The sequence below is a fragment of the Elephantulus edwardii genome, unplaced genomic scaffold (assembly GCF_000299155.1).
Source record: "Elephantulus edwardii isolate Elephantulus edwardi_28Jun2011 unplaced genomic scaffold, EleEdw1.0 scaffold00139, whole genome shotgun sequence".
Classification (NCBI taxonomy): Eukaryota; Metazoa; Chordata; class Mammalia; order Macroscelidea; family Macroscelididae; genus Elephantulus; species Elephantulus edwardii.
Window position 1 is genome coordinate 4,239,363 of NW_006399889.1, and position 19,293 is coordinate 4,258,655.

The window sequence follows — 19,293 nt, forward strand, 5'->3', positions numbered from 1 at the left end:
AAAAAATTAATATATGGTTTGATATCACATATAAAAACTTAATGCAGTTAATGTTAATCTCCTTCTCTTTTGCAGAAATTTTAACTGAGATCACAAACCCATTTTGGGGCATCTGCTGAAAACTTGTTGCATTCCCCATTGGTTTGAACTCTTGGGGAACTTAATAACTTCCTAGTACTTTTTCTTTTTGTTTAATGCATAGTATATTTATTTGTACACCCTCTGCTTTACAGAAGTGAGATTTCTGATTAGTCAAAATACTGTAGTCACTGGTTGGTAAGAATACTAATTGAGAATTATAATCACCATCACTTACTGAATGCAGACACGGAACCAGAAAATTAACATACAATACTTAACAATTCTTAATAAGACCCATTTTTCAGGTATGAGGCAGGATAAACAATTAAACCTTTAAGACAAAACCCAAGTAATTTGCACAATAGCCAAAGAGAGGTACGATCCACAACAGAGATTCACCCTACACTCAGAAATAGCCTCTATGCTAATGTCCTATTCTAATATCTTCCAAAGTCATGTTTTGTGTTTCTATTAGTTTTTGGAGCTCCTTCAGGTTGAATCAGAATTGTAAAAATGGGCAGATAAGAAGCATGACTGTAATGAATGAAAACTATTAAGGGAATATAGTAAATAAAAAGAAACATCACTTTGGTTGTGTTGTTCCCCCCCCCCCAGAGAAGTGTGATTTTGATGTGGTGTATTTCCCCTATTAAACTTTAACAAGATTATATGTGTATTTATAGACAAAATGTTTTCATTTAATAGCACAAGACAGACAGCTGGAAATGGCTCGCATTTGTTTTTTCACTCAAAATATTTGTTTAGAATTAGTCAATTGATTTAATATGTAACATCAGTTAGTGTGAACAAGAAAAGAAGTGCAATCGACAGGGGAGAAAATACTACTACATAATGTAGCTATTGTGTGGATAGAATGAGTTAGTGTTTTCCAGTTGAGATGTTTAATATTAAGTTATTGTGAACACAGAGGGGGAAAATCAGTCTTTTCCTTGGATCAAAATGCCTTTATGGCATAAAACATTTTTCATTTTTAGAAAATTGTTGTAGACTATGTATCCTAATATGAAAAGGATATTATAGGATAGGGAACCATTTAGTGTAATTTTTCTTCTATTAAATTATACTTAGGTTTCACATATTTTGGGTTGGTATAAATTGAGTGTTCACTGGAAGAATCTTCTGAGGTTGGTGTCTTTGAGTTGGTGCCGATTGTACAATAGGATTTACACAAAAAGAAATCTTACCCATTGCTGTGCTACAGTTGTTACTTGAGCCCATTGTTGCGCCAACTTTATCAGTCTGTGTCTTTGAAGGTCTTACATCTTTTTCACTGTCCCTGTCCTTTTCCAAGCATGCTGTCCTTTTCCTGGGACCAGCCTCATCATCTTCACTTCTAAGAAACATTCTGCTTGTATTTCTTCCAAAGTATATTTGTTTGTCCTTCTAGTAGTCCATAAAATTTTCAAAATTCTTCACCACAATTAAAAGGCATCAATTCTTCCCTCTTCCTTAGTTATTGTTCTGCTTTCACTTGCTCATGAGGCTACTGAAAAAGACTATGGGTTGGGTCAGGTGCACCACACCTGATTTGGACTGGTATCTTAGTCCAAAGTGACATCTTTGTTTTCTGACACATAAAATATTTTGCAGCAGACTTGCATCATGTTATACATCATTTATTTCTTGACTGCTGCATCCATGGGTGGTAAATGAACATTTAAGTGATTGTTGTTGCTATGTGCCGTCGAGTCACTTGTAACTCATAGTGACAAGAGCCCTAAACCTTGCTCTATCCTGTGCCAACTTCACTGTCTCTGACACACTTACTCCTACCACCCCAATCACAGAATCGATCCATCTCGTCGAGGGTCTTCCTCTCCTGCACTGTCCCTCCACTTCCAAAACATGATGTTCCTCTCCAAGGACCAGTCAGTCACTCCTTGCAACATGCCCAAAGTATGTCAGATGAAGCTTCAGAATCCTTGACTCCAAGGAACATTTCAGCTCACCCTCTCCAGGACAAACCTGTTTGTTCTCCTAGCAGTCCATGATATATTCAACGCTCTTCTCCAGCACCACAGCTCAAAGGCATCAATTCTCTATCATCCCTATTCACTGTCCAGCTCTCCAATGCGTAACATGCAATTGCAAAGACTATAGCCCAGAGCAGACACACCTTAGTCTCCGGTCTGACGTTACTGCTTTTCAGTACTTTGGAGAGGTCCCTGGCCATCTCACTCTCTTTACCATCATTACTGATGCTGCCAATTGGTCGAATGGTGAGAATATTTGTTTTCTTGATGTTGAGCTTCAATCTTAATTGAAGGCTGCGGTCCTTGACCCTCTGCAGCAAGCACTTCAGGTCCTCCTCAGTTTCACCAAGCAGCATTGTGTCATCTGCATAACACAAGTTGTTGATGAATCTTCCACCAATCCTGATGCCACGTTCCTCCTCATACAGCCCAGCATCCTAGATAATCTGTTCTTCATATAGATAGAAAAGGTATGGAGACACAATCCATCCCTTATGGACCCCTTCCTGATTTTGAACCATGTAGTGTCTCCGTCTAACTACTTCGGATTTGTTGTGAGGAGAGACTGGTTCTTGGAGAAGGACATCATGCTTGGGAGGGTGGAGGGACGGCACAGGAGGGGAAGGCCCTCTATGAGGTGGATTGATTCAGTGGCTGGGATAATCGAGATGGGAGTGTCAAAGACAGTGCGATTGGCACAGGACACAGCAGAGTTTAGGGCTGTTGTACATAGGATCGCTATGAGTCGCAAGCGACTTGACGGCACATAACAACAGTGTCTCCTGGAATATATTCATTTCTCATGATGTTGCTTCAGAAGGATTCAGAAAAATCCTTCAGTTGTCTGGTTCTGAGGATTTTCATTTTCTTTAAGTTAAAGTGTAACCCACCTTGAGGAATGTCTTAGATCTTCAAATCCGCTTTGCAGTCCTTAAGCAAAGTTGTGTGTCATTGCAAATTGCCCTTTGTAATGTCTTCCTCCAAACCTGATGCAGTGTTTTTCTTCATAAATCTAGTTGGGATTGTGGAAAGTAGATGGAAAGAACAAGTATTATTTGGTCATTTCATATGTGCTTAATCACTCATCCACTGTCATCAAGTTGGAATCCTCTGGTGGGTTTTTGGAGGCCATAAATTTCACAGGAGGAGACTGTCCCCTGTGGAGCCACTGATAGATTCAAACCACCAGAGAGGTACCATCTTTGGGTTAGCAGTGCAACTCCCAATGGACTCTACCACCAGAGCTAATATGTGCTGAAATGCTTTACAGTTGTTAGTTTATTTAGTATGTGCTACAATGCTTGGCATATGGACAAATATTTTCAACCTCGTTTTACACATAAAAGGAACTCAGTACTTAATTGTGAATAATAAGTGAAAAAGATAAAAAATTAAAACGAAGTGTCAAATCATGTATTCAAGGACCAAGAGGCTAGAGGAGGTCTTTTCCACACAGATACTGTGCAAAGTTCTCTGGTTGTTCAAGCTGTGGCTAATGACTGTTTTCAGAACATAGCATCACTGTGGATCAGAGGTGCCAGATGTCAGGGTACAACGAAGGATGGTCAAACCTGCCTTGTGTCTTCCTTTGCCATGTTCTGTGTAAGTGTGAGCAGTTACTCTATTTTCTAAACTTCAGGTACCACACCTGTGAAATGGGGCCAAATGTATTTATTCCAAAGGTTGTAAGGCAAGCAAGGTGGCTAATTTAGAAAATATCTGAAAAAGGCTTGAGTATTAAGTAAACCTGTGAAAGCCAGAGCCTTGTAAGGCAGAAAATAGGCAGAGAAGGAAAATTCAAATACTAACTTGAAGCGTGACTCAGTGGTAAAAGTTTCATCTTCCAGGAACAACACCCAGATTTGATGCTAGGCCAATGCACCTCATGTGCACCCACCTAGCGTCTGGGTACTGCTCAACAGGTTTTAGTGCAGCTTTTAGATGAAGATAGTCTAAAATAGACTAAGATAGACCTGGCGGTTTAGTCCCTAAAATCAAAGAACCAAAACCTGATGGCTTATAAAAGTCCATCTTGTATCTAGTGGGAATTGTGAAGGCAGGATGGCGTTTAGCTCAGTTGTGCATGAGGTTGTCCTGTACCGGGGTTTATTCACAAATTATCAAGGACATTATAACCTAGAGACTTTTAAAAAAATTGCCTTGCACTGAGTGGGAACTGACTCATAGCTGACCCTCCACTAGGTTTCGGCAACTGTGTAATTCCAACTTGATGGCATACAACCACAGCAGCCACTTTATCTCCTAGAACCCGTGAATATAACCTTACATAGCAAAAGGAACTTTATAGATGTAATTAAGGTCTTAATATGAGATTACCACAGATTATCCAAATGAGTCCTGACAGATACTTAAATACAAAGAAAAAATACCTTTTCTGTCAATATTTAGAACATAGGATTTCTGAGTTCTAGAACTGTCAGACAATTTGTTATAGTAAAACAGAAACTAATACAGGGGAAGAGTTAATTTTGCTGCTATAGAGTGAGATGCAGAGGGTCCATATAAAAACTGCTTGAACTGGTTTTAAAGCTGGATTGATGTGAAAGGAGTAGATGTAAAGTGTTGGTGGTCGAGTTTGACATCTACCCACTTCATGAAGGGGAATATTCCCTATCAATAATACCTATAGGACCTTACAAATAGCTACATGGTCAGAAATGTCATCCCACATGCTCCTGCACCTATTTCTACCAATCATTGGTCCGATGTTCATTGCAAATTGACTCTTGGAGATCACACAGTTGTGGGGTTTACTAGGGAAAACGGTTGGAGAGTAGGGGAGGCAAAACATATCTCACAATATAAGTCCAGAAGTCTCATATAAACAAGGTACATATCCTCAATTAGTCAAAGCCCAGAATCAGTTCAACAGCACAAATGCAAGTAACCTTTGCTTTTCTCAATTGTCCAGCAAACCAAACTTTTAACTGTGGCCTTTATCTCCAGGGTTCTTCTTCCAGGGTTCCACCTTCCCACAGTCTCTTCACAACAGTGCCACAGTCTCCTAACAATATCTCTATTACCATCATCACCCTTCTTTAGAGTATGGAGAGCACTCTCTTATGGAGAGCCCCACAGTTGTTGATAATTTGCAAGACCATGTGTCTGCAGTTAAGGTAGCTGGAAATCATGCTCCCAATGGGGGCTAATACAATGGCTAGGAGAGCCAATTTTCAAGGGTTCTGACACCCTAGTTGTGCTCTGTAAGAAGGAAGAGGATGAAGAAGAATAGGCCATTCTAGTCAGAACAGATTAAGCCCTAATTACCTTGGTTGTGTTAATTTTTTTGAAACTGCTAATTTAGTGTTAAGGTTTTGGTTAACCAGAACAAGAGTTAGTAGACTATGGTTGATGTAGGAAGAGTGTAAATGTCTAACTTGTTCTGATGTCAGAAGACTAATAGACTAATTTCTTACAGGGACAATGGTGTTTATTTCTCCAAATCATGACTGACACTGAAATTCAATAGCTGAAGCTTCTGCTGTGCCCCTTAGTCTTCCTAACTTGGCCATCTCTCAAATGGAGTTTGAAGAACATATGGAAAGAAATGTTTTAAAATTATATTAATGATCTTAGGGCTGACTTATTTAACAAGCTATTTTATTCCAGAAGATAAACTCTAAGTGGTGGCGGTTGTTAGGTGCTGTCAAATTGAGTACAACCCATAGGGACACTATGAACAACAGATTTGAACCCTGTCCTATTCTGTACCATCCTCACACTTCCTGCCACACTAGAGCCCATTGCAGTCATCACTGTGTCAATACACCTGGTTGAGGGTCTTCCTCTGCGTCAACCCCGTCTTTCTGAGTGTCATGTTCCTCTCCAAAGAATAAACCCTTCCTTTGCAGCATTCTTGAAGTATGTGAGGCTCTAAGGAGCACTCTGGCTGCACTTTCTCCAAGACATATTTGTTTGTTCCTTTGTCAGTTCATGAGATGTTCAGCACTCTTCTTCAACACATAGCTCAAAGGCTTCAATTCTTCTTCTGTCATCTTTATTCACTGTCAGTTCTCAGATGCACGGCAAGTGGTCGGAAAGACCACGGCCTGAATCAAGATGGACAATACTCGTCAAATTGACATCATTACTCTTGACATTTTGGAGAGGTCCTTGTCTGTAGACTGTAGACTTTACCAGTGTGATACATCTCCTGGGAACACAGTCGAAAAGAAATTAGAAATTTGTTTTCTCACAGCATAGAGGTTAGATGTTCAAAGTGTGGCCACTGATGTAGAGATTTTCTGCCATTTCTGGAGGAAGATCTTTTCTCTGTTTTGTGGTTCCTTGGAAATTCCCAAGTGTGTTAGCTTCAATGTTTCCTGGGTCTCAGTGCAGGGGGTTCTCAACATAGGGACCCCAGACCTCACGAACATGCTATACTCCAGGTTTCTGTTTCTGGATGGCACTGAGGTTCCTCCTCCTCTCTTCCCTGTTTATCTCTTATAAAAGGTGTCAAACAAGGGTGATGACTTAAGATGCATTCTACTCTAATGCTGCCTCCCAAACATTACAGCTTGGAATGAGATCATATCAAAAAAAGGCAAAGAAGTGCACACACCAGGAACCATGGTCTAATCGAGCTGACATATGGGGTTTTTTTTAAATTTTTTAGGGAATAGGGAGCACAATTCAGTGCATGACCCCAACTGTCAAAGGGCTTCCTAGTGGAACTTCCACTGCTACTTTGTGCAGCGAAGACCACTTCCCAGTAAACTATGATCTTGGTCCACTTGTCTAGAAAGCTGCCACTCATGTTCTAGTGTTTCTGGCTGTTCTTAATGAATAACAAGAGCTCTTAGGGAAGCATAAGCATAATCTTTTATTCTGAGGTCCTGCCTGAGCTCATTAGGTCCTTACTCTCTGCTGTTTTTTTCAGGGAAGCTGAGGAGAAACATTTAAAAGGATTTTTAAAAATTTTTATTACTAATGCAAAAAAAAATGCTAGGCCACAGTTAAAGAAAAAAAAGTGTTTATTTAGGCCATCAATCAGGATCATAATAAATAATGCAATGTACTAATGTTGTAACAGATGTTCTCATGCATTTATCACATTTATAAATATATGAGGAAGCTGGCATACAGGGCTGTTCGGATGAATTTGGAAAAGTATTTGGTAATACAGTGAAAATTAACAGTGTTAAGACTATCAAACAGATTCTCTTTCTTGTCAATTTGTAAATGATTAATTGTGTGTCTTAATGGTAATGTCCCCCTCTAGTTTCTACTTGTTGCAAAACATTCCAGAGGTAAGCCAATTGCCAAAGGCTCCAGGGCAGATACTTTGTTATTGATCAGCATTTCTAATGGAAAACAGATTTTAGAAAACAAAGAGCAAAAATGAACTCTTGTGCATTTCTCTCTATACCTGCCTTCCCCCTCTTTGTGCATTTCAGTGTTAAGGCTACTACACCACAAGTCAAAATCCTTTAGTAACAAAATGTTCTTGAATAAAATAAAACCTAAAAGTAAAAGTTTTTAAATTTTTATACTCAACATACAAATGCTACAGTATTATGATGTTTGTAATGTATTAAATGAAAAACGGTTTGACTGCCAAATAAACGAACTTTGAATAAAGTTTAATTTTGCTAATAAATTTCACATAAAGGGTAAAGATAATCTTTAACATAAAACTTTAAAACAAATAATTTAAACATCTTTTAAATACTTAAAAAGTGTTTTGAGTTGTTATTTACAGTTAATCAGTGATACCAGTGTATGGCTTAATTTAGCCAACAGCCAAGTCATGTGTCCCCTTTCCAACATCTGCTATTAAATACTTAAGTACTTCAGTTTAATGAAGGAGAACGATCAGTGGTCCAGAGCAATTCGATGTACGGCCATTTGGTTTGCAGACAGCGTTTAATAGGAGTGTCATCCGTCTGCAGCATGGGATCTTCAAAACCCATTACAACAGCAGTCCCTTCGACATACATTACCTGTTGAAGAAAATAAAGGCCTGCAAGGTCAACCAATATTCTTTGCAGAATCTCATGAGGGATTCAAACACTTTTCACAGCCTAGTATTTAATGTATTATATGTTACTGTCTAGAGAATTTTACATTTAACTTTATTTAGGTAAAAAAGATGAACAAGAATGCTTACAGATGAATGTGGTAAAGGTATGATATAAACTTTAACTGCTGTCAAGCCAATTATTTTAGAATTGATGGGACGGATCTTTTGTGAAAAACAATGTATTCAAACTTTGTAAATAAATCCAAATAAAATAAAAAATATTAAAAAAAGAAAAAATTAGAATTGATCATGATTTTAAAAAGTTTTGATAAATCAGTAAACAGAAATCACTTTTCAAATGACATATACCATATGGAAGATATGTTAGGTGACTGTTTATATCACTTATATAGTTCTTCCTGTTTCCATAAAAAGGGTCCTGGGATGCTGATGATGCCTTATGAGATGGAAATCTATAGCAGAAATATAGCTATCTACTCTCAGGAGGACTGTATTTTTGCCTTTCAACTGAAAGGTTGAATTTTCAGACTTGTATATTTGTCAATGACATTTGTTATTACTGCCTTAAATTTTTCTTAAATGTTCTCTATAAAGTATAGTTTGTTCTGCAAGAAAAATCGGAGAAAAAAAATGAAAAAAAGACATCGAACAGGCAAAGGTTGAAAATCAAATTAACCAGGTAATTTACAAACACTGAAAAGATTATATAAATTACAAACTTATAGTACCAGATTTGTTGGTTTTGAGTTGATTCTGATTCATAGCAACTCTACAGAACAGAGAAGTATTTCCCAGTAAGGTTTCTGAGGCTGTAATTCTCATGGAAGCAGACTGCCAGATCTTTCTCCGATACAGCAGCTGCTGGGTTACAAATATTGATTTTTTTTTTTTTTCAGTTAGCATCAATCACATAATGCCACTGTGCCACTTGGGCTCCACACTGCCAGACGGCTGCTGTTGTTATGTGCTGTCAAGACAGAACTGACTCACAGCTAATTCTCCAGTGGGTTTTCAGATGCAGTAAATACAAGGAAGTATCTTTCCTGCAAAGCAGCTGGTGGATTTGTACCCACCTTTGAAATGGCAGCAGCACTCCTTATTACTAGGCCACTAGAGCTCCCTAGTGAGTAGATAGATTGCAGAAAAACAGTTTTATTCTGATTTCTTTAATTTAAGATTTAAAAGTTTTAGGGGTAAAAAAGTTCTAGAAATGTCCATGAAACAGTGTATGCATAACAAACATATAACCCAAGGGCTCATGTACTTAGTCATTCTTTTTTTTTTTTTACCAAGAGAAATGAAAACTCTTTATAATGTGAAAGAAATAGATACAGACTGACTTCTTCCAAAGTAAGTAAGTATTTTTACACATTTAGCGGCTCAGACACAATTGTAATTACCTCCTTTATTTAAAAATACATTGCTATACTTGAATGGATTTGATGGCATCTAACAACAACAACAATGGAATGAACTGTTATATCAGTTATGCACTGCCAAGTTAGAACCGATTCATAGCTGACCCCCTTGTGAATTTTCAGAGGCTGTAAACTGTGCAGGAGATTGCCCATCTTTCTCTTGTAGAGCAGCTGGTGGATTTGAACTGCCTGCCTTTGGGATGGCAGTGTAAATCCTTACTAGGCCATCAGGGTTCCCTTTTATAGTAATAGATCTGACATTTTGGTTTCATGCACTTCTTTCAATCTGAATATAAATAATAATGTGTTTTACCTTTTTCAGAATAAATTTATTAGTTATTTAAACTTTGTTTTTGAGTACCGTCAAGCTGAACTGACCCATAGCTGACCCACCGGCCAGTTTTCAGAGGCAGTGATTCTCATGGGAAGAGATTTCCCAGCCTTCTCTTTTTGGATCAGCTGGTGGTTTTGAACCGTGTGCCTTCAGGAATGTAGCACAGTTTCTTACCACTAGTCCACCAGAGCTCCCACAACTGCTTTTTAATTCCCCAAAGCAAAATTGCCTTTTCTGAGGAATTGTACACAAAGAACGTCACTCAAGCTATTATAGTGAAGCATGGCCTATTTTTCAAAAAGAGCTTATACTTGTTCATATTAAGATAGTACTGCTTAGGCAAAGTATGGTGATGTGTCTTCCTGGGACTCAGACAGGCTTTGGAGCCTGGGGAATCATGCTCCTCCCACTTTATCAGCATTCTCCTTGTATGTGTTCTCAGATATTCTTAACAATACCGTGGCATGCAGCCTGTGTAAACTTCTAGCTCTAATATAACTTCATAATATTATACCTATGCAACTTAATGACACACATGATTTGCTTTATGCTATTGTCATATTGATATTTAATCTTTTCAAATTCTGATCGTCTTGTATGTCAGATTTTTGTAGCAAGCATAATCTGAAAACTTACTATACACAGTTGGTGTGGCCAAGCAGATCAAACACAGAGAACTAAAACAGACAATCAGAAATTCCTGCTTTGCCAGAGATCTACTGTGTGACTGTGGTGAGATGCCGCATCTGTAAAAGATGGACCAGTTATTCCCTTCACAATCACTTGGAGTAATTTGACTGACACATCTCAAAGGGGTGTACAGGCCAATAACCACTTGTCTGTCACAGATGCTGTTAGGCACCACAGAGTTGGCTCTACTTACAGTGACCCTATGGACAAAGGAATGAAACAGTTTGGTCATGTGCTATCCTCACAATCACTGTCATGCTGTAGCCCACTGTTGGAGCCACTCTGTTGATCCATCATTAATTTCCTCTCACTGTCACTGAGTTGGTTTCTACTCACAGTTACCCTCCAGCAGATTCTCAAGGCTGTAATTCATAAGAGGAGACAGTCCACCTTCTCCTTGAGAAGTCACTGGTGGATTTAAACCACCAGAGAAGTGTAGCCTTTGGGTTAACAGCACAACTTGCCATGGACTATACACCCAGATTATAAAATCCACTGCCAACAAACTTATTAGCAACCTAGTTGGATAGAAGAGAACTGTCACACAAGGGATTCTGAGGCTGAACATTCTTATAGGACAATATATCATATCTTTTTCCTCTGGAGTGGCTGGTGGGTTCGATCTGCTCACCTATTGGTTACACTACAGCACCAGTAGAGTTCCGGTAACACTTAGGCCTTTGTTAATGTTCCACAAAGGAGAGCAGCAAAACACAATGGCTAAGAGGTCAAGATTGACAGTTAAAAACTACTTCACTGTCAATTCAGGTTTCCCATTGATTGCTTGCCCTTGGGCACACACATTGCTTACCTCTTGGTGTTTCAATCTCCTCTTCTGTACAATGGGGATACAGAAATAATCTCTACTCATAGGCTGGTTGTGAAGCTGAAGACAAAATGCTTAGTAATATTTTAGGCAATTGCTCCATAAATGCTAGTGATTATGTCACTAAGGAGCCCCAGTAGCACAGTGCATTATGTACTACTGGGCTGCTAATGGAAAGGCTGGTAGTTTGAGTCTATAAGATGCTCCTTGGAAGAAAGATTAGGCGCTCTCTTTTTAAGAGTCATAGACAGGTTCAGAAACTTGATGGACTATCACCAGAGCCAGAATTTACTGAAAGGCAGTGGGTTTGGGTACTGATTTAAACAAGTTACAAAGATTTTTCTCAGAAATGCCATTGTCACCTTTTTCTCTATTTTCATGAATCAGTAACAAATTCCACAGAAAAAATTACAACTTGTGGTTTAGTAACTGCTACAGAACAAAGATATCAAGATATATAGAGTTATGCTGTCATGCTGTCACAGTGACCTATGGCTTGCTCTAAACGTCCCATGTAGATGTTACTGAATATCACATACTAGTCACTGAAACAAGACCAGATCTAAATATGCTGTGACTTACGTAAAGAAACTCTTGGAATAATATCCACGGATAGCAATTTTATTGCAATTAAATACTGTTAATAATTTACATATCTATATTTAATTAGCCTAGGAAGAATAGGTTTAGTGTTCAAAATGGCCTTACTAGTCATCAACTTTGTCTTTCATCACATGACACGTGGGAACCTGAATGAAACAGGGAGTATATAAACTAACCATTACGAGACTGGTCTGTTTTTCTTACTTATTGAGTTTACACTGAGCAAGTTTAGTGGCAGAATATGGAAGCCTCACTAAGAAGTAGTGGAGAATGTAGCACCATATCCTTTAAGGTCAGAAATTCCTAGGACAATCAGACTGGGTCCTACATGAGAGCAGCAATAGCCTCAAGGAGAACCAGAGATCAACCTGACTGAGACTGCTGTCCCAAGGAATCAGAGCCAGAGGCCTCTGCCTAAACTCACTGGAAGGAGACTCATATTTGGCAGGACTAAGAGAATTTTGTAACACTGATCTAAGATGTGGGGGTGAAGGTCAGAGGGCTTGTGAGCACACTTGAGAAGCTATTCTGACTGAGGAAATGTGTTCTTTCATCTATTTGAATTGTAACACGATAGTTTTCGTAATAAACCTAATAACCTTGAGGATGGTTCTATGAGATCTGTGTGACTACTACTGTGGATTTCAAACCTAGTAGTGGAGCAGTATGATTGGTGGAATTAACAGAAGTAGGTGTGGGAGCATAGAGATGATACCATGCTCATAACAACTGGTCTTGCTTTGTGGATGTTGTTGACAAGAACAGTTTCCTCTAGAAATGACTGTGGAATAAAGGTTACTTTCCCATGCCACTCCCATTTATCTTACAATGAATTATCATACCTTTTCATTATAATTTGATTGCTTCAATCCATTGTAGTGGTAGACAGTAAAGGACTCTGGACCACTGGAACCCTAGCATAAATAAAGCACTATTAGAAACTTAAATATATCTTATTTCTAATTGAGTGTAAAAGGAAAGATTCTTAAATCCTCACTCTCAAATTGGTGAATCACTTGATTAAAAAAAGAAAATTTTATTTACGGAGTTAAAAGACCACAAAAATCTACAAATGGAAGCTTATGAAATTTTGCTTGTGGAAGAGACTTGGAAACAAGAGTTAATTTTCATAATTTTTTTTGTGTGCTATGTTACTTTATTTTTTAGTGATTTATGCACATTACTGCATTAAAAAAATGATTTAAAAAATAGTCCCCCAAATTTATCTCAGTATTTTCTCTGTTGTGAATCATTCTCTACTTCCAATAGATAAGGCACTATCACTTTTATTCAAACTAAAAATATATAAAAAAACAAATACTTCCCCTTTTGTTCACAACGTTGGAGGTTTTCATTCCAAATTTGCATTTAAATATCGCCAAATTTTAATTAGTGAAAAACTGCATTGTAAGACATGAAAACATGCAATTATTGTGCTTATAGAGAGTTTAGTACTTTAAAAAAATCACTATGACTAAATTTTCAGAAATAGTTTAATCATACAATTCCTATTTTGACATTAAGTCTCAATTAGCTAAAGGTAAAGTTTATTTCCGTTGACTTGGCATTCAAAATTATTGCTGGTTTGTTCTAACAAAAGGTGCTTGGCTCTCCATGATATCACTTGGTGACTACTATAGGTCAGTCTCCCTATTTTTATCTGTCTTGTTTTTCCTGGCCACATCTGACTGATGCAAGGATAGATCTGTGACCCATTTAAGCCAGCATCCCTCTTGACAATATTTTCCCAGTTGGAGGAGAGCTCCAAGCAACAGTGGTTTCAGCTCCCTAGAGATGGGAGAAGAAAAGCAAGTTGTTTTTGGGAGAATGTTGGGATACGGAGACTTCTGCTAGTGTTCAAGGACTTTCATCTAGTTTGTTAGCTGCTCTCTATCTCTGTTTGGTTTTCACTTCTTCAATTTCTGAGGGATACTACTTTCAAGTTTATATCAAATCTCCTATTCCCACTTTTCCCTTAAGTCTAGACTGGACTTTTAAAATTACTTTCTAATCTCTCCATCTTCATTCACCTTTCTAATTCATCTGCTTTAGAAAAGCTTACTATTTATTTTCCATGAAAGACCATTTATTTTTGGCTCTGTGCATATTCACACTCTTCTCTCTTCCTACTTCAACTTCTTTATCAATTTTTAAGACCTAATTAAAATCTTTCCTTTCCTATTAAATTTCTCTTGGTCATCTTAGTTTGGTTCTTTACTATTTTGGGATTCTTATAATAAACTGGAAGCAGGACTGGCATGCACTTTCTAAAATAAACAACACCCACATGGTTTTCAGATCTTTTGTTCATAGAGTTGCTATGAGTTGTGCTCCATTTGACAGCACTTAACAATAATAACAATAATAATAATCATCTGAATAATTTTTACAGGAATGAATCATACTACTTTGGAGCATCTCTTCTATTATATCTTTAATGAATAATTAAATGTTTAACTGTGATTAATACTCTGTTGTTGTTGTTGTTGTTGTTATGTGCCGCTGATTTGCCAGTGACTTATAGCGGCCCTATGTACAACATCATTAAACCCTGCTCTATGTTGTGCCAATCTTACTGTCTCTTACACACCTACCCCCATGACCCCAGTCACTGAATCAATCCATCTCATCGATAGTCTTCTTCTCTTGTACTGTCCCTCCACCCTTCCAAGTATGATGTCCCTCTCCAATGACTGATCCCTACTTGCAACAAGCCCAAAGTATGTCAGATGAAGATTCAGAATCTTTGCATCCAAGGAGCAGCCTGGTCTCACCTTCTCTCTAGGACGAACTTGTTTGTTCTTCTACAAGTCCATAGAGTTCAGTACCCTTCTCCAGTACCACAGCTCAAAGGCATCAACTCTTCTTCTATCATCTCTAATCATTGCCCAGCTCTCTGATGCATAGCAACTAATTGCAAAAATCATGGCCTGTATCAGGGGCACATTGGTCTCCAGACTAACATCAGTGTTCTTCAGTACTTTGGAGGGGGTCTCTGACAGCAGACTATCCCAGTGCAATTCAACTTTTTATTTCCTGGCTACTGGTGCCAAGAGGGTTGACTGTGGAGTCAAGCAAACTAAAGCTGTTAACAATCTCAATCTCTTCACCATCTATCATGATGCTGCCAATTGGCCCAGTGGTGATAACCTTCGTTTTCTTGATGTTGCACTTCAATCCATATTGAAGGCTGGTATCTCTGACTTACTGCAGCAAGTGCTTCAGGTCCTCGTCAGTTTTAGCAAGCAAGGTTGTATCATCTGCACATCACAGATTGTTGATGAGTCTACCTCCAAGATTGATGCCACATTTCTCCCAGTTTCAGCTCTCATAATTTTCTTGGTATCATCTTCACAGTGTGTTACAGAAATTAGAAAAATCCATAATTTGGTAATTCCTTTAACTGTATCTATGAATTAACAGTAACTTAGCTCTGGATTTTCAGTTAATTTATATACTTAAAAGATATATAAATTATATTATCTATTCTTAGTAATTAATAGCTGGCAATAAAATATTGAAGCATCAACAAAAGGTAGTTTAATACAGTAGTAAAGTACTGAGACTCTGAAGTTAAGTGGACCTACACAAGAATCCTGAATCAGTCATTTATGGATGTATGATCATAAGCAATTTTCTAATATTCTGCAAAAATTGAGAGAATGGTATGTTGTTGTTGTTGTTATGTGCCGTCGAGTCGCCTGCAACTCATAGCGACCCTATGTACAACAGCCCTAAACTCCGCTCTGTCCTGTGCCAGTCACACTGTCTCTGACACTCCCATCCCAATTATCCCAGTCACTGAATCAATCCACCTCATAGAGGGCCTTCCTCTCCTGCACTGTCCCTCCACCCTCCCAAGCATGATGTCCCTCTCTAAGGACCGGTCTCTCCTCACAACATGTCCAAAGTATGTTAGAAGAAGCCTCAAAATCCTTGCCTCCAAGGAGCCACCCGGTTTAACCCTTTCCAGGACAAATCTGTTTGTTTTCCTAGCAGTCCATGGTATTCTCAATACTCTTCTCCAGCACCACAGCTCAAAGGCATCAATTCTCCTTCTATCCTCCTTGGTCATTGTCCAACTCTCTGATGCATAACAGGTGATTGCGAAGACCATGGCCTGTATCAGACGCACCTTAGTCTCCAGAGAGACACCACTGCTCTTCAGCACTTTGGAGAGGTCCCTAACAGCAGACTTTCCCATGGCAATGCGCCTTTTAATTTCCTGGCTGCTGGTGCCAAGACTGTTGACTATGGAGCCAAGCAAACTAAAGTTGTGTACAATCTCAATCTCTTCACCATCCATCCTGATGCTGCCAATTGGTCCAGTGGTGAGAATCTTTGTCTTCTTGACATTGAGCCTCAATCCATATTGGAGGCTGCAGTCCTTGACACTGTGCAGCAGGCGCTTCGGGTCCTCTTCAGTTTCAGCAAGCAGGGTTGTGTCATCCGCATAACGCAGGTTGTTGATAAATCGTCCACCAATCTTGACCCCACATTTCTCCTCATTCAGCCCAGCCTCCCAGATAATCTGTTCTGCATATAGGTTGAAAAGGTATGGAGATAGGATGCATCCCTGGTGTACGCCCTTCCCAATTTTGAACCATGCAGTGTTCCCTTGCTCTGTTCTGACGACTGCCTCCTGATCCAAGTATAAGTTTCGCATTAGAACGATCAAGTGTTCTGGGATTCCCGTTCTTCTCAGAGTCAGCCATAGTTTGTTATGATCTACACAGTCAAATGCCTTTGCATAGTCAATGAAACACAGACAGACATTCCTCTGGTATTCCCTGCTTTCAGCCAAGATCCATCTAACATCAGCTACAATATCTCTAGTACAATGACCCCTTCTAAACCCAGCCTGGACTTCTGGTAGTTCTCTGTGCTGTTGATGTGCTGTTCCAGTCATTTTTGGATAATCTTCAGTAAAATCTTGCTTGCATGTGAAATCAGTGAGATTGTTCTGTAGTTTCCACATTCTGTTGGCTCACCTTTCTTTGGGACAGGAACAAATATCGATCTCTTCCAGTCAGTTGGCCAAGTGGTTGTTCTCCAGATTTCTTGGCACAACTTGGTGAGCACGTCCAGGGCAGCATCTGTTAACTGAAATATGTCAATTGGTATACCATCTATTCCTGGAGCCTTATTTTTTGCCATTTCCTTCAAAGCAGCCTGAACTTCTTCTTTCATCACCATAGGCTCTTGCTCATATGTTGTTTTATGAAATTATTCTGTGTCTTCCAATTCCTTTTGATACAGTGACTCAGTATATTCTTTCCATCTTCTTTTAATACTTCCTGGATCATTTAACAGAATTATATCCACTTTCTATATGGCACAGAGTGCCTGGAGTACTCATTTGAAGCGGTTAATAAATTGCTCCTATTGCTGTAATTTTCATTAGAGACGGACTGTCTTCAAGAACCTATGCATATACCCACAGAGTCTTCCTCTCCTTACTTCTTCTAAATATTGTGAAGATTTCTGGTTAGAGAGGTTTTCCTCACTGTCCTCTAACTCAAGTCTTATAACTTTATCTGATTTACTATGGCTTAATTAAAAAAAATGTTGAATATCACTGTGCTGGTTTGTTAGATATAAAGTAGAGCATGAATAATGATAAAAATGAGTGAAAGCTAATGTGAGTTTTAAGACTATAAAGAAGACTACATTGGGTGGTATACACTACATGACTAGGGATCTCAATTCTTACTAAGAAAGAATCTAAGCAGGAATGTAAAAGGTCTTCCTCTAACGCACTGGGTTCATACTATGGTGTCTATCAGCATCATCTGACGAGTCTGCTAAAATCACTGAATCCCAACTCCAAAGTTTTGGACTTGTATGGAATCTAAGAATTTGCATTTTAACAAGTGTGGAGACAACAGTTTGAGAGACCATTGCTCTAAAGCTGAGCAGCAGATCACATGCTTCAGTTAGGAAAGAGGGAACTCTATACGGCCAATGGCACCAACCCAACTGAGAGGGAGAGGTTATCAGAATAGCAGGAAAGCAGCAAACGATAGGGATGATTAGAGGGAACAAAAAGTATAAGTAAATGGATCAAGTCTATCACATGTGAAATGGAAAGGGCCTATCACTCTTTTAATTATATCAAGGTTACTGTAACTAAAAAATTAATTGCTTGAACTGATAAATTATAGTAATTATAAGCAGTACTATGTAATTAACTAAATTAAGACTCCACATTTCCAAAAGAATTGGTAGTAATTGTTTCAGTTTGTTTTCACTTCCCAAGTACTTTTAAAAATCTTCCCAAAATTAAATTAAAAATGAACAGGAATGTTACCTCTGGATGGATTAAAGCTGCTAAGTTTTCTGTTAGTTGTTGCATATTTAACCATTTGCTCTATCCAGGGACTCAGTTTCATGATATCAATAGTTAAGAAATCAATATCATAAGTTTAGAAGCTTTAAAAATATAATAATTATTTTTGTTTCAAAAAAAAGTTTCTATTTTGCAACTTTGTGAGAAAGTGCCATACAGCCTTCCACAGTGGTTGCACCATTTTACACTCCCACCAACAGTGAATAAGGGTTCCAGTTTCTCCATAACCTCGCCAGTATTTGATGTTTGCTGTTCTATTTTGCTATTCTTCCTGGGGTGAGACGATATCTCATAGTTGTTTTGACTTGCATCTCTCTTAGAGCTAGGGGTTTTGAACATTTCTTCATGTGCCTGTTGGCCATCTGAATGTTTTCTTTGGTGAAGCGTCTGTTTATATTCTGTGCCCATTTTTCAACTGCGTTATTTACTTTTATCTTGTTGTGGTGCTCGAGTATTTTATAAATTCTAGATTTAAGTTCTTTGTCAGACATGTCATGACCAAATATTTTTTCCCAGTCTGTGGCTTCCCTTTTTTTCCTGTTGGAGAAGTTTTTGGATGTGCATAGGGATTTAATTCTTAGAAGGTCCCATTCATCTATTTTATCCTCTCCTGGGTGTAGATTTTTCAGGATGCTTGGAAGACTGTTTGTGTTGTGGATTAGGACTTCTAGAGTTCTTCCAAGCTTTTCTTTAATGAAATTTATAATCCTTGGTTTTAGTCCTAGGTCCATAATCCACTTTGAATTGCTTTTTGTATATGGAGTGAGGTGTGGATCTTGCTTGAGTTTTCTGCAGACAGTTTTCCAAGTTTGCCAGCACCATGGTGCCACTGTTGTAGAATGAGGCTGGCACTGGGGTGGGGTAAGACTGAGAAAAACTGGTTGAAATATGTTTATGGCATTGAAGTCTATGGGGGAGAGAATAGTCTAAAAGTATTATATTTTAGGGCATTATTTTTATCGTAGGAGTACGCAATGAGGGTTGCAGAGTGGAT

General features: G+C 38.5%; 1 protein-coding gene across 1 annotated transcript in view; it reads right to left on the reverse strand.

Moving 5' to 3' along the window:
- Positions 1 to 7,888: 7,888 nt before the first annotated feature.
- Positions 7,889 to 19,293, reverse strand: part of FAM188A (family with sequence similarity 188, member A) — a 135,208-nt gene continuing 123,803 nt past the window's right edge. The window contains exons 15-16 of the mRNA XM_006894322.1: positions 12,793 to 12,864; positions 7,889 to 8,038 (exon numbers count right to left, since the gene is read on the reverse strand). Coding sequence (XP_006894384.1) covers positions 7,889 to 8,038; positions 12,793 to 12,864 — 222 coding nt within the window. The remainder of the gene's footprint in view (positions 8,039 to 12,792; positions 12,865 to 19,293) is intronic.